This window comes from Furipterus horrens, unplaced genomic scaffold (genome assembly GCF_987537825.1).
Source record: "Furipterus horrens unplaced genomic scaffold, mFurHor1.1.pri manual_scaffold_7, whole genome shotgun sequence".
NCBI classification, from domain to species: Eukaryota; Metazoa; Chordata; class Mammalia; order Chiroptera; family Furipteridae; genus Furipterus; species Furipterus horrens.
Window position 1 is genome coordinate 47,670,962 of NW_028327177.1, and position 27,859 is coordinate 47,698,820.

General features: G+C 35.4%; 1 protein-coding gene across 3 annotated transcripts in view; it reads left to right on the forward strand.

Annotated features, from left to right (window-relative positions):
• SDR16C5 (short chain dehydrogenase/reductase family 16C member 5) overlaps positions 1-27,147 on the forward strand; it is a 36,368-nt gene extending 9,221 nt beyond the window's left edge. For all 3 annotated transcript variants that reach the window (XM_090282843.1, XM_090282844.1, XM_090282846.1), the window contains 4 exons: positions 25-124; positions 571-715; positions 23,602-23,727; positions 25,343-27,147. In XM_090282843.1, coding sequence (XP_090138969.1) covers positions 25-124; positions 571-715; positions 23,602-23,727; positions 25,343-25,472 — 501 coding nt within the window. In that variant the 3' untranslated portion in view covers positions 25,473-27,147. The remainder of the gene's footprint in view (positions 1-24; positions 125-570; positions 716-23,601; positions 23,728-25,342) is intronic.
• Positions 27,148-27,859: the final 712 nt, after the last annotated feature.

A 27,859-nucleotide genomic window follows, 5' to 3' on the forward strand; every position in this document is an offset into this window, starting at 1 on the left:
ATACTGTGCATTTATATCTTCCAGACTTGTAAGGCTTTCCTTCCTGCCATGATTAAAGCTAACCATGGTCATTTGGTCTGTATTTCAAGTACAGCAGGATTAATTGGTATTAACGGACTAGCAGGTGAGTACTTTACTAAACTGTGTGTCTCTATATTACCAAGGCCATGGGACTCAGAAATTAGAACTCTTTCAAGGTATAGAAACTCATACTTCACCAAGGGGAACTCTCTCATCCATTTGGTTTTACTTATAATATTAGCATTACTTCCCATCTTCTTATTTAAAATAGCAGTGGCAAGGGAAGATATTCTCTTTTAAAAAATAGAGAAAAGTGTGCCACTTGGCTCATTAGTCTTCTTGAGTTAAAAGAAACTGAATTAATTTCCTTCATCTTTCAGAGTATATAGTGTGGAGATACAGGAGTACAGTGGCCACAAAAATAACTTTAACAAGGATGTTTTGTTCCTAAGGAAAGGATAAACCATAGAAAAGAGTTTCAATTTTTAAAATAATTCTGTAAATTAACATGTCCAATTTCATTACTAATAGCTCTTCACTCTGTTTTAGATTATTCTTCAAGCAAATTTGCAGCTTTTGGCTTTGCAGAATCTCTCCTTTTTGAATTAAAACTAATAAAGAAAAGTAATGTTAAAACCACCATTGTCTGCCCATATTTCATCAAAACTGGAATGTTTGATGGTGCTACAACCAAGTAAGTGAACACTTACAGTAACCTTTGCTCTTATAATAATCTTCCAATGTATGTCAATTATCTTTCCATTTTGAAGTTCTGAAATATGGACAGTAAAACAAAATAAATACCTTGAATGCCTAATTTAGTGAAAGAACAAAGTCAATATGTATTAAGTTAATGAATTTATTCAATTTAAACATATTAATATCGGTTATATAGTTTATGGTACGGTGAAAGCTTTACCAAAATAGCTAATCAGAATAATACAATATAACAGAAAAATTGGAAGTCAGAAGATAATAAAATATTTAGCATTATAATATTGACAAGTTCTTTCCTAACAGGTATACTGAAGTAAAAGTAATCTAAAAGACAAACTATTTTGTAATGTTAATTAATATATGTGGGGAAGTATTTTGGAGGTGTGTTTTGATACAAAGGTTACATTTGGTAGAATAGTTCAAACAAGGATGCAAATGAAATATGAGGGCTTGTACAATCAGTAGAATATATTGAAATGTATAAACATGATTGAGAGCAAGTATAACCATTAGAATTGCTAAACAGAAGACAACATGACCCAAATAACATGAATCATCTATAATAATACTAAAGAGAGATAGTCAACAAAAAGCTTGGGTAGAAAGCAATGAGGCTATTTGGAGTTTAGTAAAACTGTAAAACTAAATAGAAAGTGCCAAAACAGGTGGTGAAGGGTTTATAGATTATAAATGAGGAAAATCTCTCACAAAGACATGTTTATTTAGCTAGTCAAAATCAGCAAAAACAATCATTCCAGATCTTTGGAGGTTGATCAAAGGGCATGCAACAAATAAAAAAGTATTCATTCAAATAAATCTAGTGGGAGGCCATAGCATTGGGGTTAACCACCCACATCTCCACCTTGTAGAATAATTATTTCAGTGGATTTGACAACCAAGTGGCAATATCCAATTCCCCAAGCTCCCTGGGGTAGAATAGCTTTTCTGGGTAGTTTGACAGCAAGTGAACATCAGAAGATCTCATTTTCTGTGGAAGGCCTATATTGAATATATAGACTCAGCAAGACAGTATTTGTCTTTTCCCTCAACTCCCACTAGGTAGGAAAGATCAGGGGAGAGGCTATTGGTGAAGAGATCAATTCCTCTTTCCAAAACAGCTCTTTGTTGATAGAGAGCCACACTAACAATTTCAGCAGTCAAGTGGCAAGTCCTATCTCTCCCATCTTCTTAAGTTAGAAGACTTATTTTGGGTAGATTAACCAAACAGTAAATATTGGCAGATCCCAACCTCTGAGGCTCTGGGTTGGGAAAAATCCATACAGGGTGATGGCAGCATCCATTGTTCCTGCCAACTATCAGATCCTGCTCAATAGAGACAATTCATGTGGGGCCACCAGTGAAGAGTGAGTTTCTCATCGCACCCAACTTCTGCTTCCTAATGCAGAGGTTCTGCCAGATGGGAGTCAAAATCAGCTTCAAAGACTGGGATCTCTCTGGCTCTGCCTTGGGACCTGACTTCAAGTGGCTAAGATCATAGATCAGAGCATTATCCAGAAAATAGTGCAACCAACTAGTAAATTGTAGAGGGTAAGAGCTGGATGTGATATGAATAGAGGCAGACCAGCTAGAAACTTAAGAGAAAAAAGACAGTTAAATATAGACTTGCTAAAATTACAGTTATCCCTGACAGTCAGAAAAACTATATGTATGCCCAAGATGGTATTCTCCAAGAAATGACATCAAAAACAACTCATTGCAGAATAAATAGACTTCACTTAACTACTCCAGCTAAGTCACTAACTAAACAAGCAAATAACCCTAATAACAAACCCTATGAAGAACTGTTATACAGAGTTATTACAATATATTATATAAAATGTATACTTTCAACAATATATATATATATATATATATATATATATATATATATGATATGCAAAGGCACAGGAAAGTATAACTCATACATAAGAAAAAATGTAAGCATTGTAAATTACCATGAAGGGGACCTAGACTTAGCAGACAAACTTCAAAGAAGCTATTATAAATACATTCAATGATCCAAATAAATCCATATTTTTATAATGAAAAGAAAGCATGATAACAAGGTTTCATCAAATATCAATAAATATATAGAAATTATTTTTAATAAAAGGAACCAAATGTAAATTTGATGGTGGGAAATAACCAATGTAAATTTTAGAGTGGGAAAGAAAATAACTGAAAAGAAAAATTCACTAGAGTGGCTAAATAGTAGAACTGAGCTTGCAGAAGAAAAAATATGTGAACTTAAAGATAGATGGATAGAGAGTATGCAGTTAAATGAAGAGAACAAAAATGAAGAAACATGAATAGAGCCTCAGCGAAATCTGGGACACCGTTAATCATATCATATTACCAGGTGAGTAACAGAAAGAAATGAAAGGAACAGAAAAAATATATTCAAAGAAATAATGGCTGAAAACTCCCCAAATATAATTTTAAAATAAATAACTTATATATTCAGGAAGCTAAATGAATCTCAAGTAAGATAAACACAAGGAGTTACACATTGAGACACATCACATATAAAAGTGTTGAAAAACAAAAGAAAAGTTTTGAAAGAAACAAGAGGTAAAAATGACTCACCATGTACAAAAGAACTCAAAATAAAATAAACAGCTGATTCCTCAATAGAAGCAATGAAAACCAGGAGGCAGTAGACGATATATTCTAAATACCAAAAGAAAAAAAATATTGTCAGCCAAGAATCTTATATCCAGCAAACAAAACAAAGCAAAAATGAAGCCAAAAATTAAGGCAAAACAAAACTAAAAGAATTTGTTGCTAGTACTTCACTTTAAAAAAAACACTAAAGGAAGTTCTTCAGGCTGCAAGTGACACCAAATAATAAATTGAATTTACATGAAGAAAAAAAAAGTGGTAGAAAAGGTCATAAAGTAGGTAGTTTTTAAAATATGGCCTAAATACATACTTCTTCCCTTTTCTTAACTGATTTTAAAATCAAATGTATAAAAAATATGAACATAATAGTATTGTTGGAACTATATCATATAGAAATGTAATATTTTTTATAGTAACATTACAAAGAAGATGGGTGGATACAAAGCTGTAGGGGAGTAAGGAAATGACACCAGATGGTAACTCAAATCCACAGAAATAAATGAAAAGAACCAAAATGGAGAAGATGGATATAACAAACTCTATAAATAAACAAATTTTCTCCTCCTAGAGTCTTTGAAACATAAATTTATAAATAATTACAACAATGTATTATTGAGTTTATAACATATATTCACATAGTATGTATAACAATAGCACAAAGTAGGAGAGATAATATAGCTAATAATAAAGTAAATATAGTAAAATTTCTATAGCTCTCTGGAATTAAAGTAGTTTAAATCTGAATTAGATTCTGATAGGTTAAGATGCACATTGTATATCCTAGAAAATAACTCAAAAACACAGTTAAAAAATTATTAAAAGATGTCCTATGATCAAAAGAGCATAGAAGACTAGAACACTATAAACTAACTAGACCTAATAATACACATCGATAGGAGATTCATCCTAACAACAGCAGGATTCACCTTCTCACATAAACATAAAACATTCACCATATGCCAGGCCATGAAACAACCATCAATAAACTTGAAAAGAATTGAATCATACAAAGTATGTTCTCTGACCAAAATGAGATGAAATTAAAAATCAACACCAAAATAAATGTTGATTTATAAATATGTGGAAATACAAAATTCCAAAATGTATGGAATGCAGCTAAAGCAGTGCTTAGAGGGAAATTTATATATGTAAATGATTACATTTAAAAAGAAAGATTTTAAATGCATAATCTTACACCATAAAAATCTGTAAAAATAAGAGCATATTAAATCCAAAGCAAAAAGAAATAATAAAATTTGTAGCAGAAAAAAATGAAATAGAAGGTAGAAAACTAGAGAAAATCAATGAAACCAAAAGTTGATTTTATGAAAAGATTGATAAAATTAATAAAACTTTAGCTGGAGTAACCAAAAAAAGAAAACAGAGAAGACTCAAAGTACTAAAATCAGGACTAAAGGAAGGGACATCATTTCTCACAGAAAGAAAAAATCCTAAGATAACTTAGATGAAATAGACAAATCCCTAAAGAAACAAAAGCTGACTCAAGAGGAAACAAACAAACAAAAAAACTGAATTGACTTAAAGAGATTGAATTAGTAATCTAAAAATTTCCTACAAGTAAAAGCTCAGGTCCAGATGGATTCACTGATGAATTTTATCAAACATTAGAAGAAGAATTAATATCAATCTTTCAACAACTCTTCCAAAAACAGAAGAGGACTCAACACTTCCCAACTCACTCTATAACCCTGATATCAAAATCAGACAAACATCACAAGAAAATACAACTAAAATTCAATACTCCTTATAAATGTAAATATAAATATCCTCAATAAAATACTAGTAAACTGAATCCAGCAACATATAATAATAACACACCATGACTAAGTGTGATTTATCTGCAAGATTGGATTAACATATGAAGATAATTTAATATACACATCACATCAATAAAATAAAGAATAAATGCTACATGATCATCACAATATACACAGAAAAAGCATATGGCAGTCTAACATTTTTATTATAAGAATACTTGAGAAACTAGGAGTAGAAAGGAACTTCTACAACCTAATAACCAGCACCTATATAAAACCTACAGCTAACATTATCTAAGATTAAGAACAAGGCGAGATGTCTGCTCTGCTTTCAAAACTCTGATGCTGTTCCTGTTCAACAGGACAATTAAGCAAAACTATAAAACAATAGGTATCCAGATTGGTTAGGAAGGTATAAAACTATCTTTATGTATAGACGACATAATCTTGTATTTATAGATAACCATAAGGAATACAAACATGTGCACACAAATTATTAAATATAAGAAATAAATTGACAATATATAAGATTGATATACAAAAGTTAATTGTATTTCTATATACTTGCAATGAACAATAAAAAATGAATTAATAAAACAATTTCATTTACAATAGCATCAAAAATAAATTTTTTAAAAAAGAATAAATTTAACAAGATTAGTACAAAACATACTTTGAGAGTTATAAAATTTTTTTGAAAGAGATTAAAGAAGACTTAAATAGATGGAAAGAAATTCCACGTTCAGAGACTGAAAGACTTACTATCATTAAGATGCTAATACTCTCTGAATTGATCTACATATATAATGGAATTCCTATCAGAATCCCAGGTGCTTTTTCTGAAGGAATTAATGAAATGATTTTAACATTAATATAGAAATGCAAGGGATCCAGAAAGCTAAAACCATTTTTAAAAAGAAGAATGAAGTTGAAGTGAATCAGACTTCTCAATATCAAAACTTACTACAAAACTATACTACCAAGATGTATGATACTTGTCTAAGGGCAGACATATAGATCAATGGAATAGAACTGAGAATCAGAAATAAACCCTTATGGTTATGATCAATTGATTTTTAACAGAGATGCCACGGCCATTTAATGAGGAAATAATAGTCTTTTAAACAAATGGTGCTGGAACAACTGGAGAGCCATATGCAAAAGAATGAAGCTGGACCCCTACTTCCTGCCATAGAGAAAAATGAACTCAAATCAAAGACCTAAATGTAAGAGATAAAACCATAAATTCCTTAGAAGAAACAGTGCAAATCTTGTGACCTCAGGTTAGGCAATGACTTACTAGCTGTAATACCAAAATACAAAGAACAATAATGGATATGCTTCAAAGGACATCAAGAAAGTGAGTATAGAACTCACAGAATGACATAAAACTTTTGTAAATCATACAGCTGATAAGGGACTTCCAGTACATATAGGGAAGTCTTTACAACTCAACAATAAAAAGACAACTCAATTTAAAAACTGGCAAAATACATGAGTAGACATTTCTCCCAAGAAAACATACAACTAATCAATATCATATAAAAATATGTTCAACATCATTTGTCATTAGGGAAATCTAAATCAAAGCCTCAATGAAAAACCATTTCCTATCCACTAAGGTGACTATACATAAATAGACAGATATAAGTGCTGATGAGGATGTAAAGAAATTGGAGACTTCCGGCCAAGATGGAGGCTTAGACTGACACGCCTTGTCTCCCTCCACAACTAAGAAGGACTACAACTACCGCAAAACCAGAAATAACCAGAAGTTCCAGAAAATAAAACTACATGGAAGTCCAACATATGAAGTTATAAACAAGTGGTGCTCATCTAGACAGGTAGGAGGGGCAAAACCAGGGCAGAGTTGTCAAGCTGTGCTGTCGGTGGCAGCAGCGGCAACAGTGGCAGGACTGCAAGAAACACCAGGGGAGCAGTCTCAGCTGCAGTTGAGACCCATCAGCTCGCAATTCTAATTCTGGGGAAGGTAGACCCCCATTGCCTCAGACTGTGAGGCCCAGAGGGCGTGGGGATAGAGAAAGAGGCTCCCAGTCTCTCAGTGGAGAGTAATGGCAGGAATCCATCTTGGACCCCTGCCCCCACACAAAGCACCAGAGTGTGGTGAGAAGGTTCGCTAGGGTGTGAGGAGTGCTCAGGGCTCTGCACTGGATAGAGTAGGAGGTGTGACAGCCCCGCCCAAGAAGGAAAGATAAACAAAAACGGTCAGGGTGGCAAGAATAATGATTGAAATACCAAATCATGCAGCTAAACAAACAGAAAATATGGGAATTATCTGATGAACAAATAGAAAATCTTTCTGAGGCTCAGTTCAGAACTATAGTCATAAGGCAGCTTACAGAATTAAAAGATATTGAACAAGACAGGGAAGGAATGAAGGCTAGTCCTGCTGAAATGAATGAAAACACATATGAGACAAGTGGTGAGGAAAGAAAACCCAGAGATCAAGTCAACAAATTGGAACATAGGGAAGGAACAAATAGTCAACCAGTGCAGAAAGAGGAAACAAAAAGTGAGGAATATGAGGAGAGGCACAGAAATCTCTGGGACAGCTATAAGCCAACAAACATTAGAATTATAGGGTTGCCAGAAGATGAAGAAAAAGAACTAGAAATTGAAAAATTATGCGAAAAAATAATGAAGCAGAACTTCCCTAACTTGGGGAAGGAAATCGACTTACAGGTCCAGGAAGCACAGAGGGTTCCAAAAAAACTGGACCCAGGGAACTTCCAGCCAAGATGGAGGCGTAGACAGATATGCTGCGTCTCCCTCCACAACTAAGAAGGAATACAACTACCTCAAAACTAGAAACATCCAGAAGTTCCAGAAAATCAAAGTACATGGAAGTCCAACAAAGATATAAAGAAGAAATACTCATCCAGACAGGTAGGAGGGGCAGAGCCTGGGCAGAGAGGACACAGTGTGGTGGTGGCAGCAGCAGCAACAGCAGCAGATCAGCAGAAAGCACAGTTACATGATTTAAAAAGTCAGGAGGGACACCTGGGGAGCATTCCCAGCTCCTCACCAGACTGCGCAGCTCACTGTCCCAGCACTAAGGAAAATCAAGCCTCATTGCCTCTGACTGTGCAAACCAGTGGGGGTCAGGATGAAGGCAGAAACTGCCGGTCTCTCAGCAGAGTCTGCTTGTTTAAGGGGCCCCCATGGTCCTAGAACGTCCCCAGAACACCCACTCTGGAAACGATGGCCAGGGCAGCAGCTAGAGGGGCACCAGTTTGGTAAGGAAGTAGGAGAAGTGCTTGGAAAAGGGCACGACAACGTGGTGAAACAGGTTGTTTGTTACTGACAAATCCCTAAGGCTCTGCCCCTTACAATGTAGTAGGAGTGACAGCTCTCCCTGGGACACAGAAGCAAACACAGGAGACTTCCAGCCAAGATGGAGGCCTAGACTGACACTCTCCATCTCCCTCCACAACTAAGAAGGAATACAACTACTGCAAAACCAGAAATAACCAGAAGTTCCAGAAAATAAATGGAAGTCCAACATATGAAGTTACAAAGAAGTGGTGCTTGTCAGGACAGGTAGGAGGGGCAAAGCTGGGGAGGACTGTTCAAGCTATGCTGTCTGTGGCAGCAGCAGCGACAGAGGCAGGACAGCGGTAAGCACAGACACCCGTATTTAGGGGGAGGTGAGAAACACCTGGGGAGCACCCTTGGCTGCAGGCCAGACCTGTCAGCTTGTGATTCCAAAGTCACGGAAGGCAGACCTCCATTTCCTTGGCCTGTGAGGCCTAGAGGGGGTGGGGATAGAGGAGGAGGCTCCCAGCCTCTCAGTGGAGAATAAACGGCAGGAATCCATCTTGGACCCCCAACCCCACAGAAAACGCCACAGCACGGTGAGACAGGTCACCCAGTTGTGACGAGTGCATGGGGCTCCGTCCCCTATAGCATAGGTGTGCCAACCCTGCCCAGGAAGCAAAGGTAAACACAAAACTGTCAGGATGGCACAGATCATGATAGAGATCCCAGTGACGCAGCTGACCAGACAGCAAATATCTAATCTAATGATGCACCAGATAGGAAATCTTTCTGAGGCTCAATTCAGAGCTTTGGTTATAAAAATGCTTACAGGCATAACAGCAGATCTTAAACAAGACAGGGAAGGAATGAAGGCTAGTCCTGCTGAAATGAACAAAAACACATATGAAACTAGTGGTGAGGGCAAAAATACCATGGGTCAAATCAACAAATCAGAACATAGGGAAGGAACAGTCAACCAGTGCAGAAAGAGGATATGAGAAGTGAGAAGAATGGGGAGAGGCTCAGAAACTTATTGGACAGCTATAAGTGGGCCAACATCTGAATCATAGGGCTGCCAGAAGGTGAGGAAGAACTCGAAATTGAAAAATTATGTGAAAAAATAATGAAGCAGGACTTCCCGAACTTGGGGAAGGAAATAGACTTACAGGTCCAGGAAGCACGGAGGGTTCCAAAAAAAACTGGACCCAGGGAGAACCACACCAAGACACATTATAATCAAAATGTCAAAAATTAAGGATAAAGAGAGAATCTTAAAAGCAGCAAGAGAGAAGAAGAGAATTACATACAAAGGGGTCCCAATAAGACCATCAGCTGATTTCTCAAAAGAAACTGCAGGCAAGAAGGGACTGGCACAAAATATTCACAGGAATGAAAAGCAAAAACCTACAACCATGATTACTTTATCCAGTGACGCTGTCATTCAGAATAGAAAGGCAGAGAAAGTGCTTCCAGGACAAAGTAAAACTGAAGGAGTTCTTCAGATTCAAACCACTTTTATATGAGGTGTTAAAGGGACCTGTTTAGGAGAAAGAGGATCAAAACTATGAACATTAAAATGAAAACTGTATCACTACAACCAAGAACAGAAGTTAAGGAACCGAAACAAAGGCAAACTAAGTAGATAACGAGAGTGGGAAAAGAATTATAGGTATGGGGAACATTATGGGGGGAGGTCAGCAGGGAGGAAGCAGGGAAAGGGAGGGAGATGGTACAGGAATTAAGAAGCATAGTCGGAGAGAATGAAATAGGCAGGAAGATGTTGAGAAGAACTATATGCACAACCAAGGGGCATGGACTAAATGGTGGGGGGACAACTGCAGGGAGGGGGTTCACTGGGTGTAGGGGAGCAGAGGGAAAGGAAATTGGGACAACTGTAACAGCATAATCAATAAAACATATTTTTTAAAAATAAAAAAATAAAAGAAATTGGAATCTTATGCATTGCTGGTAGGATTGTCAATGATGCAGCTACTTTCAAAAATAGTTGAACAGTTCCTCAAAAAACAGTTACCATATTTCTATTCCTAGATCTATAGATCCAGGAATATGAAACATATTCCCACAAAAATTTGTACTCAGGATATTCATAGCAGCATTATCCATAATATTAAAAAAGTGAAAAAGCTTAAATGCCTATCAACTGATGAATGGATAAACAAATGTGGTACTTTCATGCAATGAAATATATATAAGCTATAAAAGGGAATGAAGTACTGATATGTGCTACCATATAAAAAAACTGTGAAAACATTATGCTACTCATAAGAAGCCAGGCATAAAAGGCCACATATGTTATGATTCCATTTATATGAAATGTTTAGAATAGGTAAATCTACAGAGACGGAAAGTAGATTGTTGATTGTCAGAGACTGGAGGAAGAGCAAATGGGGAGTGATTGCTACAGGGTACAAAGTTTCTTTGGGCAGTGATAAAAATATTCTGGAATTAAGTAACTACCAATAGCTTTCTGAATATACTAAAAATGAATAAATTTTATGTTTTTAAAGAGTGAATTATATGGTATATGAATTAAATCTCAATAAAGCTGTTATAAAAAAAAGAAAACACGAGATAACTTCACATCAACCAGGATGGCTATAATCAATAAGAGAGACAATAACCAGCGTTGAAAAGGATATGGAAACAGTAGAACACTCTCACATTGCTGGTGGGATTATAAATTGTTGCCACTGTTTTAGAAAATAGTTTGACAGTTTCTGAAAAGGTTAAACATGGAGTTATCACATGGTCTAGAAATTCCACTCCTAAGTATATACCGAGGAGAAATGAAAACATACATCTCCACAAAGACTTATATTCAAAAGTTCATACCACACTACTCATAAGAGCTAAAAAGTGAAAACAATCTAAATGTCCATCGACTAAGACATGGTTAACTAAAGTGTGGCATATCCCTATAGGATAATGTTATATGTGATGCAATAATGCAGCAAAAATCAATGAAAGCATCTATGAGAAACAATTGACTATGTGGAATTTAGAATACTTTATTATTTGTGAAAAATATATATACTTTATTATCAGTTAAATTTATAATAAATTTATATATGAATATAATGTATATATACGTATATGTATACACACACACAATGTGTTTATGTATATATATATTTTTGAATCTGTGTTGTGCTAACTCCCTCATTTACAGAACTGGTGTGCCTTTGACCTGATATCTCTGCATCAATGTCTCTGTTTGATCAGGACAACTGTGTAGTCCATTTATTGCATTATTGTTAATGCACTTTTCTCTTTTAACTGTCACAATAACTTTCAAATCTTTGCTGACTGGCTTTCCACTCAGGGTCAATATCTTTCATGATAAAACCTGCATTTTAATTAAACTTCAATACTTGGCAGCACAGAAGTCAAAGGACTTGTAGATTCATCTGCTTGTCCAGGTCCTTGCCCATCTGAACTCTTCTCAGTAAGGGTCCTTTTATAGTAACATGTCCTTAGCTTGTTTTTAGCACTGATAAGGCTAAGAGGGATATGAGCACAGCCTACTAAGCTGCTGGGAATATATACCCATCCACCCATCCACCGTTAATTTCCAACCTCAACGTCAGCCCAAGTAGGTTAGTGAATGAAGTTTCTGTCCCATTTTGCACCCACCTGGCAAATCAATATTATAAATGACAGTATTTTTCTCATAATTATTGAGTACTCATGACTTAACAGAGATTGTACTAAGTACTTTTCGAATTTTATTCCATTTACTTCTCACAACCATATGAAGTACACGCTATTATTGTCTCCTTTTTATAGGTGAGTAAACTGAGGCATGGAGTTATTCAGGAGCTCACTTAAGGCCATGTAGCCAAAAGAGCTGGATTCCAGATTCACACCTGACAGTTTGAATCTAGAGCCTGTACCCTTAAATGTTATGATAAATATATAATACATAAAAATAAAAAGTCAAATAAATTGGGAGACAATATTTTCAACATATGTAACATAGAATTATCAGTCTTAGTATAAAAATGATAGCAAGAATAGAAAAAAGATAATTCATGACAGAATTATAAAAAGCTAAGAATTATATATCTCCTCCAATGAGTAATGAGACTGATATATAAAATTTTACCAAGCATATTGGCAAAAAGTTTTTAAAGAGTAATATATAATGTTGGCCAGATATAAGGAAAATTCCCATGCCCTTAAACCATGAAAAGCAAAGTGTTCCTCATTTTTGGAAGATTTATGGCCTTAAAAATGGCTTATATTTGTCCAGCAACTTTACAACTAAGATTTATGCCAAGAAAATAATTGTAGATATCAATTGAGATTTCTCTACATAGATCATCATTACAAAGCTGCTTTTATCCCATTTTATTGAGCTATAATTGACATATAACATTGTATTAGTTAAAGGTATACATATAATGGTTTGATATATGTTCATATTAATAAATATTTCCACAATATAGTTCATTAATATCCATCACCTCATTCAATTTTTTTTCCTTGTGATGAGAACTTTTTTTTAACCCTCATCAGAGGACATGCTCGCTGATTCTAGAGAGAGGGGAAACAAGGGACAGATAGAGGGAGAGAAACATTGATCAGTTGCCTCTCACACATGCCCCAACTGGGACTGAACCCACAACTTAGGCATGTGCCCAGACCAGGAACCAAACTCATGAACCTTTGATTTACAGGGCAATGCTCCAACCAACTGGGCTACACCAACCAGGGCCTATGGTGAGAAATTTTAAGATCTATTCTTTTCACAACTTTCCAATATACAATGCCATATTGTTAACTACAGTCACCACGTTGTACATAATATCCCCAGAACTTACTACTATTTTAACTGGAAGTATGTACCCTTTGACCATCTTCACCCACCTCCTCCAATTCCACCCCCACCTGTGGCAATCCCCCAGTTTTTCCCTGTTTCTCCGAGTCTGGTTTTCTCCAAGTTTGATGTTTTACATTCCACATGTGACATCATATAGTATTCGTCCATCTCTTTCTGACTTATTTCACTTAGCATAATGCCTTCAAGTTTCAATTCATGGGGTTGCAAATGGCAGGATTTTCTTCTTTTATAGTTAAATAATATTCCATTGTATGGGGCTGCACCAATTTACATTCCCACAAACACTACACAAAGGTTCCTTTTTCTCCACATCCTTGCCAACATTTGTTCTCCCTTGTTTTTTTAATAATAACCATTTTAACAAATGTGTTTTTGCTTTGCATTTGCCTGATGACTAGTGACTTTGAGCATTTTTTTATGTACCTGTTGGCCATCTGTATGTCTTCTTTGGAAAAATGACTATTTAGTTTCCCTGCCCATTTTAACAATATTCTTTGTTTTTAGCTGTTGAGGTGTGTTAGTTCTCTATATATTTTGGATATTAACTCTTTATCAGGTATATGATTTGCAAAGATTATCTTCTATTTTATAAGTTCCTTTTTTATTTTGTTGATGGTTTTCCTTTGCTGTGCAGAGCTTTTTAATTTGACATGGTTCCACATGTTGATTTTTGGTTTTGTTGCCTTTGCTTTTGGTGTCAAATCCAAAAACTCATTGCCAAGGTTGACATCAAGGAGCTTGCCTTATATTTGTTGTTCTGGGAGCTTTATGGTTTCAGATCTTACATTCAAATCTTCAATCTATTATGAGTTCATTGGTGTGTGTGGTATAGGCTAGGGGGTTATTTTCATTCTCTTACAAGTGGCTGCCCATTTTCCCAGCACCATTTATTGAAAAGATTGTCCATTACCCATTGTACATTTTTGGCAATTTTGTTGTAAATTAATTGACCATATATGCATGGGTTTATTTATGGGCCCTCTATTTTACTCCACTGATCTATGTGTCTGTTTTTATACCAGCACTACACTGTTTTGATTATTATAGCTTTGTAGTATAGTTTTAAATCAGGAAGAATGGTGCCTCAAGCTTTGTTCTTTTATCTCAGGATTACATTGACTATTCAGGGTCTTTTGTGATTTCACACAAATTTCAAGATTGTCTTCTATTTCTATTCTATTTCTGTGAAAAATACCATTGTAATTTTGATAGGGATTGCAATGAATTTGTAACTGGTTTTGGGTAATGTTGACTTTTTAAAATATTAATTATTCCAATCTATAAGCACAGAATATCTTTCCATTTATTTGTGTTTTCTTTGATTTCTTTCACCCCTATCTTATTAGTTTCAGTGTACAGATCTTTTGCCTCTTTGGATAAATTTATTCCTAGGTATTTTATTCTGTTTTATGCAATTGTAAATAGGATTTTTTCTTAATGCCTATGTGATATTTCATCATTAGAATACAGCTAAATTTTGTATATAGATTTTCTATCTTGCAACTTTACTAAATTTATTTATTCTGTATTTTTATGGCATGTTTTGGTTTTTTTCTATAATATGGTATCTGAAAATAGAGACTGTTTTACTTCTTCCTTTCTATTTGAATGCCTTTTTCTTGCCTAATTGTTCTGACTCAGACTTCCGTTGCTATGTTGAATAAATGAGGCAAGGGTGGGCATTCTTGTCTTTTTCCTGCTCTTAGAGGAAAAGCTTTCAGCTTTTCACCTTGAGTATGATGTTAGCTGTGGGTTTGTCATATGGTCTTTATTATGTAGAGGTCAGTTCCCTCTATAAAATTTATTTTCTTTACTTTTTTGTTTCTAACATTATTATTAAAATAATAATGTGTGTAAGAATTGATAATATGTGATTAATTTCTAAAAATAAAAAACTATTATGAGAGACGTAAGAAGAATATAATTTAGAATTGGGTGGGGTGGTCAGTAATAGACTTCCATTGGAAGTGACATGAAAATGAAACTCAAAGGATAAGTAGGAATTAACTAGGTAAAGAGTAAATGGGAAGAGCAGAAGATCAAAAGGAGCTGGTGATACTGAAGAACCTGAAAGAAAACCAGTATGCCTGAGTATAGTTGTTATTGAATCACCTCCCAAATTCAGGATCATGAACCTGATGTACTAGTAGGCCAAAACATTTAGACACCAGTTTTTGGAGACAGAGAAAGGTCTATTCAATTTGGCCAAAGGGAGAGGACAGGAGAGCAAGATCTCTCACCACCATCTCTCTCAAAAAGCAAAAGTACAGAGTTTTTGTGTGGCTTGGGAATAAGGGAGGTGGTGTTTCAGGGATCTGAGAGAGAAGTCTGTGTTTCGTTAGTCACAGATACACTTTCTGCATCAGACTCTTGGGTGTCAGTAGCTATCACAGCTACCTTGAAGACATTCTTTCCTTCTGCAAAACAAACTCATAAATTCTCCTGGAGATCCTGAAGTTATCCTCCTGCTTGAGAAAGAAATACCATATTAGCAACTTATGACTATGTTCCTGAGAACAAAAGAAGTTGAGCAGGAAAGATCAGTTAACATGTGAACAAAGGCCTAATTAAGAATTAAATTATTTAATTCTACCTGAAAAATACTAGGGACATTACAAGTACAGGGGCTTGGCTGCGAGTGAGAAAACTGAAAAGTAAAGTCAGATAAAGTTGGAAACTATATGTACAGTTTTTCTTTCCAGAGGAACCACTTAACCTAAAAATAAAAGGGCCTTTCAAGGTGAGAGGCAACAAGCATTTACTTGCTATTTGGTAAGCACTAATTAGTATTCTTATTAGGAGACAAAACAAGGCGTATTTATGAGAAAGGGAAGGGGAACTTTACATCAATAGAAGGAAGGCGTTTATATTGGTGTAGATAACATAACATAGTAATGTTTATTCTAAATAATATATTAAATTTTTCAGTCCAGGAACTATGAGTATAGTAATCATAATTTCTGCTTTCTTGTTGTCTTTGAAAACAGTTCTTTAGTGCATAAGGATGCTCAGGCTAAATTCAAAGGTTATTTTGCCCTATTTTAACAGTCCAACATTTGAGGCATAAGATGTGCAAGGCAATTCTGCTGGGATGTCAATCAGGCTCCATTTCAAAGTGGCTTCATTTATTATATTTTTATACTTTTAACCATTTGCCAGCACATCACTGTATTATATGCTTCTTTTGTTTAGTCAAAATTATTCATAATAATTTTAAATAAAAATAATAAATAAGGAGAGCCAAGATGGTGGAGGGTGGGAGTAGGTGGAAACTACACTAACCACCACCAAGGGCCAAATGGGAATTACAACTAAATTATAGAAAAATCATCCTGAATAACCAACTGAACACTAACTGGAGAGAAGCTTTATAACCAAGGTCTTAGGGAAGGAACCACATCACCACACTGAAAATGACAGAAAATGCAGAGGTAAGAAAGGGCCATCTGTATACCAGAAAGATATTTCAGCAAACAGGGGGTACACCCTTGAGAAGTGTGGGGTCTAAACTCCAACCTGGGCTCCCCAGCCTAGAGCATCAAAACCAGGAAAGGAACCCAAATAACATCCAACTACGAAAAGTAGCAGGGTTTTTATCTGCCAGGAGAGATGGCTAGAGATACAGAGAGCTTCTTAGAGAGTCAATGCACAAAATTTGGTTTACAGCCACTTACCCTGGGCACCAGCAGAGGGAGGACAGAGAAGATTAGAGCTGCGTGAGGAGAGTCTGGGGTTGGTGGCTCTGGGGAGAGAGCTGAAGGGTCAGTAGCCAGGATACCTGTGCAGAATCATTCCCCATACTCCAGAAGCCATAATTCTCCCCTTCGTGTGGCATTAGCCTGGGTGAAAGCAATAGCCCACTCACAGGAATGCTGTTCATCCCACTCTGTGGAGCTTAAGCCAGGCTGCTGAGGAATATTGTCAGAGGTGACTCAAAGATTAACCTAACAGAAAGCTTTCAGGAGAAGGCAGATCTATGGGAGCTCTGAGGCTTTATCTGACCCTCCCCCAGGCCCAATGCTGGTAAAAGCCAGTCTTGGTATGCAGCTTGGTTCTTTCTGTACACATCCAGACTCAGCAGATGGAGCCACGAGCTGTGGATCACTGATAGCTCCAAACATGTTGCCCAGGGCTAGTCATAGGCAGTGTCTGATATAGGTCTGAACAAGTCTTTGCAGATCTGCTTAATACATAGAAACAAACCTATAACGGAAGTCAGAATGGGAACAAAGAAACAGGCCTCAAATGAAAGAACAAAAGAATTCTCCAAGAAGAACTAAATGAAATGGAGGCAAGCAATTTAACATATATAGAGTTTAGAGTAATGATTATAAGGATGCTCAACAGTATGTAAAAACTCATAGAAATCATAAAAAATGACTAGTCTGAAAGAATGCAATATCTGAAATAAATAATACACTGGAAGAAATAAATAGTGGGTTAGATGAAGCAGAGGATTGAATCAGATATTTAGAAGACAAAGTAGAAAGAAAACAACGAAGCAGGACAGCAAAAATAATAATAATAATTTTTAAAATGAGGAGAGTTTAAGAAACCTTTGGGTCAACATGAAGCATAACAACATCCACACCATAGAAACGAGAAGAGAATGAGCAAGGGATTGAGAACCTATGTGAAGAAATAATGACCGAAAACTTCCCTAAGGTGGTGAAGGAAAAAGACCCAGAAATCCAGAAAGTGCGGAGCCTAAACAAGATGGACCCAAGGAAGCCCATTTCAAGACACATCATAATTAAATGGCAAAGCTTAAAGACAAGGAGATAATCCTAAAGCCACAAGAGAAAAACAAGTAGTTACCTAATAGGGATCACCAATTAGACTGTCATTCGATTACTCAACAGAAACATTTCAGGCCAGAAGGGAGTGGCATGAAATATTCAAGGTGATGAAGAGCAAGGAACAACAACCAAGGCTACTTTAGCCAGCAAGGCCACGATCTAATATTGAAGGAGAAATAAACAGCTTCCCAGACAAGAAAAAGCTAAAGGAGTTGGTTACTAGCAAACCAGTATGGCAACAAATGTTATAGGGCTTGCTTTAAGAGAAAAATAAAAATAAAAGTCAAGGAAAATAGTTAAGAATAAAATAACAATAAGTACATATCTACCAATAAGCACCTTAAATCTAAATGGCTTAAATGCTATAATCAAAGTTCATAGGGTAGCTGAATGGATAAGAAAATAAGACCCATATATAGGCTTTCTCCAAGAGACCCACCTCAGAACAAAAGTTACACACAGACTAAAAATAAAGGGATGAAAAAGATATTTCATGTAAATGATAAGGAAAAATATCTGGGGTAGCAATACTAATATCCAACAAAATAGACTTTAAAACCAAACTACAGTCAAAGATAAAGAAGAGCACTACATAACGATAAAGGGAACAATCAACGAGAGGATAAAACCCTAGTAAACATTTATGCACCCAGCATAGGAGCACCTAAAAATGTAAAGCAAATCTTGATGGACATAAAGGGAGAGATGAAAGAAATACAGTCACAGTCAGGGATTTTAACACCCCATTGACTTCAATGGTTAAGTCTTCCAGACAGAAAATCAACAAGGAGACTGTGGCCTTAGATCATACACTAGATCAAATGGATTTAATTGATATCTGCAGAGCATTTCATGCCAAAACAGAAGAATATACATTCTTTTCAAGTGCACATGGAATGTTTCTAGGATAAACTATATGTTAGGACACAAAACAAGTCCCAATAAATTTAAGAAGATTGAAATCATATTAAGCATCTTCTCTGACCACAGGGCTTTGAAACTAGAAATCAATCACAATATGAAAACTGAAAAATACACAAAGACATGAAAACTAAATAACATGTTATCAAACAATGAATGGATCAACAGTGAGATCAAGAAAGAGATCACAAAACACCTTAAAATAAATGAAAATGAAAAAAATATCTGTAGGACACAGGGAAAGCAGTCCTAAGAGAGAAATCATGGCGTTACAGGCATATCTCAAGAAACAATAAAGAACTCAAATAAATAATCTAACTTCACACTTAAAGAAACCTAAAAAAAAAAAAAAAGCCAAAGTGAATAGAAAGAAGGTACTAAAAAAGATCAGAGTATAAATAAATGAAATAAAGTAAAAAAAAAAAAATGATACAAAAGAGCAATAAATCCAAGAGCTGATTCTTTGAAAATATAAACAAGATTGACAAGCCTTTAACCAGACTCATCAAAACAAAAAAAGAGAGGACCCAAATAAATAAAATTAGAAATGAAAGCAGAGAAATAACAACTAATACCAAAGAAATACCAAGGATTGCAAGAAAATAATATGAACAACTAGATGCCAATAAATTGGAGAACGTGGATAAAATGGATAAATTACTAGAAACATAATGTATGCCAAAACTAAGTCAGGAAGAATCAGAGAATTTGAATAGACATATTGCACCTGGTGACACAGAAGCAGTAACCAAAAAACTCCCAACAAATAAAAGCCCTGGACTGGATGGCTTCACAGGTGAATTCTACCAAACATTCTGAGAAGAACTAGCACCTTTTCTTCTCAAATTACTCTAAAAAATTCAAGAGGGAAGACTCCCAAGCCCAAGCCCATTTTATGAGGCCAGCATTATCCTAATTCCACAATCAGATAAAGATACTACAAAAAGAAAAAAGAAAATCATAGGCCAATATTCCTGATGAACATAGATGCTAAAATCCTCAACAAAATATTAGCACACAAAACAAAAATACATCAAAAAGATTATACACCATGATCTAGTGGGTTTTTTTCTGGGAATGCAATCTTGGTACAACATTTGTAAATTAATAAATGTGATTCATCACATAAAATGAAGGATAAAAACCACGTGATCTTATGAATAGATGCAGAAAAAGCATTTGATAAAATAGTGCCTGTTTTTGATAAAAACTCTCAGAAAAGTGGGAATAGATGAAACATACCTGAACATAATAAAGGCCATATGACAGCCTCTCTGCCAGCATCATACTCAATGGGCAAAAACTACAAGTGTTCCCTGTAGAGCAAGAATAGACAGAGATGTCCACTTTCACCTCTCTTATTCAACATAGTACTGGAAGCCATAGCCATAGCAATCAGACCAGTAGAAGAAATAAAAGACATCCAAATTAGAAAGGAAAAAATAAAACTGTCATTTGTTTATAGATGGCATGATACTGTACATAGAGAACTACAAGGATTCCACCAAGAAACTACTAGAACTGATAAATGAATTCAGCAAAGTAGTAGGATACAAAATTAATATCCAGAAATCAGTTGTGTTTTATATGCTAATAACAAACTAACAGAAAGAAAAATTAAGAAAACAATCCCGCTCTCAATTGCTTCAAGAAGAAATAACCAAGAATGTAAAAGACCTGTACTCAGAAAATTTTAAGACGCTAAAGAAAGAAATCAAAGAAGATCTAAAAAAGTGGAAGTATATACCATGCTCGTGAATAGGATAAATTAACATCATTAAAATGTCCATACTACCGAAAGCAATCTATAGATTCATTGTGATTCCTATCAAGATACTAATGGTGTATTTAACAGAACTAGAACAAATATTTCAAAAATGTATATGGAAAAGCAAAAGGCCCCAAACAGAAACAGCAACCTTGAAAAAGAACAAAGTTGGAGGAATCACATTACTTAATATAAAATTATAAGGCCATAGTAATCAAAATGGCATGATACTGGCATAAAATAGAAACATAGATCAATGGACTTGAATAGAAAGCCCAGAAATAAACCCACATCTTTATAGTCAATTAACATTTGACAGAGGAAGCAAGCTCATATAATGTACAAACATGTTGATTTGAGACTTTATATTGTAAAATAATTGTCTTGATAGCTTTAGCTTATTACCACTTCTTTTTTGTGATGAGCACACTTAAGATCTGCTCTCTTAGCAACATTCAAGTATATACACAGTGTTAATAGCTATAGTCACCATGCTGTACATTAGATCCCCAGATCTTGGTAATCTTATAACTTTAATCTCTATCTGCCTATTCCCCCCATCTCCTAGCCTCTGTTTCTCTGACTTTGGCTTTTTAGATTCCACATATAAGTGATGCAGTATTCTTCTTTCTCTGTCTGATTATTTCACTTTGCATAATGCCATCGAGGTTCATCCAAGTTGTTACAAAGAAAAGGATTTCCATATCTTGGCTAGTGTAAATAGTACTGCAATGAACACTGAGAGCATATATCTCTATGAGATCCTGATATATACCCAGATTTCTGGGTCATACGGTAGTTCTACTTTTGATTTGTTAAGGAACATCCATGTTTTTCCATAGGCTAAACCAATTTACAATCCCACCAGCAGTGTACAAGTGTTCTCTTTTCTCCATATTTTTGCCAACACTTATCTCTTGTCTTTTTGATAACAGTCGTTCTAACAGGTGTGGGGTGATATTTAATTGTGGTTTTGCTTTGCATTTCCCTAATTATTAGTGATGTTGAGAAACTTTTTATGTACATGTTGGTCATTTGTATTTTTTTTAACTATCTTTTAATAAGTGGTGGAGCTCTTTAGTATATAACCCTATGGAACTTTTAGTAGTGTAAAATATAAATACTGATTACCAACAATCAACTTTAGGGAGTCAATCACATTTCACATCAGCTTTGATAAACAGAATTTCTTGAGGAGGTGTGGTTCAAGTAATAGAGAAACATAGAATAAAAGTATAAACTGTCAAAGTAATGTCTTTTGGGAGTTTTATTCATATGCTCATCCTATTTCAACTCCAATTGATTTTTACCAACATCTAGTTCTGCTTAATGCTGTAAAAATGGTCTACCTAAAATATAGACACATTATATATACTCAAGATTTTTTGATAAAATAATTTTTGGCAATTTTGCTTCTTAATAATAGAACAATTACTTGAATTTGGGTTGAAGATGAGGGAAGGAAAAATCTAAAAGCAATTCCTTTTATAAATCCAACCCATCATATAGCAGAAAATCAATAAAGGCAGTGATTTCACTCTAAAAAATTAAATGTATTAGCACTGGTCCCAAATATTGGACATGAGAGAAAATACAATGCAGTTCCTAATATTTATATTTTGTTTGAATATTTACAGCTATTTTCTTTTATTAAAACATACTTTACTAAATGCTAACATAGAGGTAAATACAGGGTATGGGTGTGGCAGATTATTCAAAGATGGCTGTACCAATATACCCTGTTCCACATGTTTTACTTATAGTGTGGCTTTTCTTTTTTTTTTTTTATTGTTGTTCTATTACTGTTGTCCCAATTTTCCCATTACTCTCCCCTGTCCTGCCCACCCCCCATTCCCACAGTCAATCCCCGTCCTATTGTCCATGTCCATGGGCCATTTATACCTGTCCTTGACTAGACCATTCCCCTTCTTTCCCCCTACCCCCACCCCTCTGGTCACTGTCAGTCTGTTCCTTATTTCCTTGCCTCTGTTTCTATTTTGCTTGTATGTTTGTTTTGTACATTAGGTTTCTCTTATAGGTGAGATCATATGGTATTTGTTTTTTGCTGCCTGACTTATTTCACTTAGCATAATACTCTCCAGTTCCATGCATGCTGTCACAAAAGGTAGGAGTTCTTTCTTTCTTTCTGCTGCATAGTACTCCATTGTGTAAATGTATCACAGTTTTTTAATCCACTCATTTACTGATGGGCACTTAGGCTGTTTCCAGCACTTGGATATTGTAAATAACACTGCTATGAACATAGGGGTGCATAGATTCTTTTGAATTGGTGTTTCAGGATTCTTCAGGTATATTCCCAGCAGAGGAATTGCTAAATCAAAAGGCAGTTCCATTTTTAGTTCAGGTTTTTTTTTTGTTTTGTTTTGTTTTTTGAGGAAATTCCATACTCTTTTCCACAGTGGCTGCACCAGTCTGCATTCCCGCCAACAGTGCACTAGGATTCCCTTTTCTCCACATCCTTGCCTGCACTTGCTTTTTGTTGATTTGTTAAAGATGGCCTTTCTGACTAGTGTGAGGTGATAGCTCATTGTGGTTTTAATTTGCATCTCTTTGATGACTGGTGATATTTCATATGCCTATGTGTCCCCTGTATGTTCTCCTTGGAGAAGTGTCTTCTCAGGTCCTTTCCCCACTTTTTAATTGGATTGTTTGTCTTCCTGGTGTTGAGTTGTATGAGATCTTTACATGTTTTGGAGATCAAACCCTTGTCCAAGCTATTGTTAAAACCCTATATCTTAAAGTTAATAATGAATGCTCATGATGACAACTAAAATAACACTCTGATTATATAATTCTTTATTTTTATTCCAGGTACCCATTTCTGTTGCCTTTACTGGAGCCAGAGTATGTGGCCCAAAAAATTATAAATGCTATTTTAGAGGAACAACTTTACTTAATAATGCCCAGATTTATGTATTTTGCATTGATCCTTAAACAGTAAGTTAATAATGACTTCTCTATCATTTTGGTTATTTTTTAAAAATTGTCCTATCATTGCTACCTCTTTTGCTAGAAAACAATTTTATATTTTTTAAATCGTAAAAGGAAGAACTTTCACAGGGCAAAGACAATTTATTGGACTACTGCTAGCTGTATCTTGGTTTTTTCAGACACTGAGAACAGTCAACCATCTATCAGGCCTCAAAGAGTACAAATTATTTACTTCAAGAGAAACAAATAGCACCCAAATTATTATTGTTGTTGTTTTTGTTGTTGTTGTTGTTATTGGTTAATTTGTTTGGTTCTACTAATGAAGGATTTTATTTTGAAAACAAAGAACATAAAACCTGATTGTATTGCTAGAAAAATATTAAAGATGTCTGGCAAGTTCATTGTTTCCTTTAGCAAAAGAACACCTACAACTTCATGCAAGTCAATGCCGTGAGTTCCAGAGTATTTGTGGATGAATTTGGCCCAGGTCTACTGTCTTCTCTGTAGAGAAAAGAGAATAACAATATTCACCATGTGCCTATATGTGCCAGCCTGTGGGATAGCTTTGCATGCTTCACACTTAGGGAATCTGGGACTTAATGACAATAAGTAATCTGTGCAGAGTTAAGCAACTAAATGCAGGAACAAAGTTGCAAACCAAAATTTTAAGTCAATTACACATCTTAAACTCTGACCATCAGGATATACTCCTGCCCTGCTGCAAATTACTGACACAGTAGAAAAAACAACCAGTGATTCACTTTTATAAAATTGTTAATAACTCTAGAACTTTTGTTACTATATTTATCTTATTCAGAATAGTTTTGTGACATGTTGGGTTTGTTCATGCATTCACTGAACATGTACACACACAGGAAGTTATAACATGGCACCTCCTATTCATCCATACTTAAGAGGTGTCCTGACTAAGCAGCTCTGTCAAAGTTTCTGATGCCTTGATGACTTATGTAGCACTCATCACACCTATGGTTGCTTATATAACATCTATCCTCATTGCTAGATTGCATGCTTCCTGAGAACAGGACACATTTCCTGAATTGTTGCCAGCTCCAAGCTCCAGGCTTAGTACAGTACCTAATACAGAGTACGGCACACAATAAATATTTGCTAGGTTGAGTTGAGTTGAGCAGAACTGAGCTGATCTAAGCATAACTAAGTTGAAGGTGCAGCTCCTCTGTCTTCAAGGAACTAAAGCAACGAATGGTTCTCAACCGCAGGTGTACACTGAAATCACCTGGAGAACATTAAAACTGACTCCTGGACCTTACCCCAAGACATTCTGCTTAAATTAGTCTGGTTTTCTTTCTCATTTTTGCTACCATTTGTTAGTCTAGTAAATAAGAATGTACATAGTTTTTCTACAGAACTCAGTGAGTATAATATATGGATATTATACTGGGATTTTTCCAAACTCCCAGGATGTAGGACTGCACTCAGCATAGGTGACATAGCATTCCTTTGTTCATCCCTTTCATCTAGTGATGCATCCACAGCATGAATCAGGATGTCACACTTGGTGCAATTCAAAGGTAACCATTGCAAAGAAGTCTCTCTGACTCCTGTAAAAGGATTATGAGTCTTTCCTATGCTTTTTCCCTAGACTAATATCTCCAAACATGTTATTTGTCCTTGCTGAGTACCTGGGCATGGATACTTGCATGGCCTCTTTCAGAGGGCGAGAGAAAGCAAATGAAGTCCAGGCTGAAACTGAGAAGGAGCACCGAAGCTGAAGCATCATATGTGGAAGGACAGTCTATCTGAAACTCCTCCTAATGCTAAATCATCCCGGCATACCAAGGATTACTAAAGCATTTAAAAGTGCCAATCTTATGCCCAGGACATGGTTTACATACTGACAATTTTTCTAGCCATTCAAATTATGTGTGCAGTTTTTCCTATCAGTTTTTAGTTTGGTAAATAAGGACAGCACAGCCATTCCAATGAATTTAGTAAATTTAATGTACTTATAAAAACATATTAATGCAAATTGACCCTAATTTAATTTTTAAAGACATAATACTTTTAGAAAAGGGAAAATTGTAAATAATGATCTTGTAAGCCAGTGTTTTAGGCTGATAACTTTTTAACATCAGATTTAAAGAAACATTAGTTTTGTAATTAGGAAAAATATTTTTATCTCACAAAGTGAAGATTTATTTGTATTGCTTATTAATTCCTACTGGAGTTGGATGATTATATTAAGTTCCTTAGCAGGACTGAATCTCCTTATTCAATAAAATAAATCTGTAATGAATCATATTTGTTGCACTTGAATTTACCAAACAATTCATAAGTTCTTTACTTCATAAGAAAAAAGTAGTACACATTAGATTTTTATATACTACAGTTTCAGAAGGAAACTTATTTTCATAATTAAGTTAATAAAATGTTCCTAACATTGATGTACTTGAATACACAATAAAAACTCCCTTTTAAAAAAATGTATACTCATTTGGATGTGCACCACACATGATAGCCATTTGGCAAACGTTTCTAACAATGAACTTGGAATTCATTGGTTTTGGAATATTCTTGAGTTTCTGAGTTTGGAATGATTCTTTATATGTAATCACTAAACATCAATCTAGCTTTGCCTCCATCAGGTTTAAGAGCTAGTGAGTAATGGTAAAACTAAAATGAAATTTCAAGTAAATTGAAGTATATATTTTGTTAACCAGAGTATGCACTCAACACATAGTCTGCTCCTCTGTTATCTTTCATTTGTAGATACATATTGTGGGTAAAGGGCTAATGAAACCCTTTGCTTTTCTGCAAGAGAATTTTGTCCTGAGTTAACTTCCTAGCTCTATTCCCCTGATAAACTGGGAAGAGTCAAACGTCAAATGTGGTTCTAGGCAACACTGCTTATGAGAAAGAAAGAAAATCATTGAGTGGTAACTTGCATCAGATTGAGAGGAGTTGTAAGTAAATTATAAATACGTGATGAGGAGGGACACCATACTTTGGGCTTCCCTGAGCAAGAGAGATCCTGGTAACTGGGATCTTAGAGGCTATAGGCATGGAGTGGTGGGCTCCGTGGGATATGAGGCTTTTAAGCTTAGGCATGCCCCTCACTTGCCCTGTGTGCATCTCTTTGCTCCAGAGCTTATACCTAAGAAGTTTCCTGCATATCTGTTGAGTGGTGCGTGGGCACAGGCCAGAGGAATGCCTGCACAGCCCACTGGCACCTGCGGCTCCTCACATTCTAAGTGGCCTCCTGCCCATGGCTGTCTCCTGAGTCTGAATGTTGAGCTGTATCTAAATAGACATCCTGGTGGGCATTGCTCTTTTTCTTCCTATGTGGGTATCTTTGAACTTTTAGGATATACTACAGCTGTCAATGTAACTGTTTCAAATCTTCACATGTAATCATGAAATCTGCCCAATAAAAGCAACAAAATTGAATTGATTGTGTCCAAAATTTGGTCGTGTCTATTATTTTTTGTCCATCAGGTTTTCAGAAAGCACCCCAATTACCATAGCACTTTACATGTAAAGTCTCACCTCATCCACTCACCATATTTAAAACACTTGGTGGGAATGTCAGTTTGGGGAAGTGAAAATTCATTTATGCAATAGAATGATATTGTAAGTGGTAGTTACTCTCATCCTACAAAAATTTTCCTAATCTCATGCAATAACAAATACTCAAAACTATTAAAAATTAACATATGTTAACAGTATTTAATAACAATTAGACAATTTTAAATCAAATTCTTGAAAAATTTTAAAGGTTAAGAAGTCAGGAGAAGTTTGTAGAATCTTCCAAGGGCTTGGAAAATGAGAGCTCTTTCTTTTGCATAAGTTTATTCTTTAAAGTAGACCTTTTCTTTTCCTTGATACTGGAAAAGGAGTATATTTTGGTTTAACAGAAGAGCTTTCTAATAATAACAGCTGCCTGAGATAAAAATGACTCTTGAAAAATGGAATTTTCATTTCTGAAAATCAAAGGTTAAATGACTAAATTATCTGGAGCCCTTCCAATCCTGGGGCTCATTCTTGCAATAAATCTTTATTAAGAATCTAAGCACAAAGCACAAATATTTGTGAAACTACTGAAAGTACTTTTGACTCACAAACAGAACTGAGTAAGAGAAAAGGAAATAGAGTCTGAGGG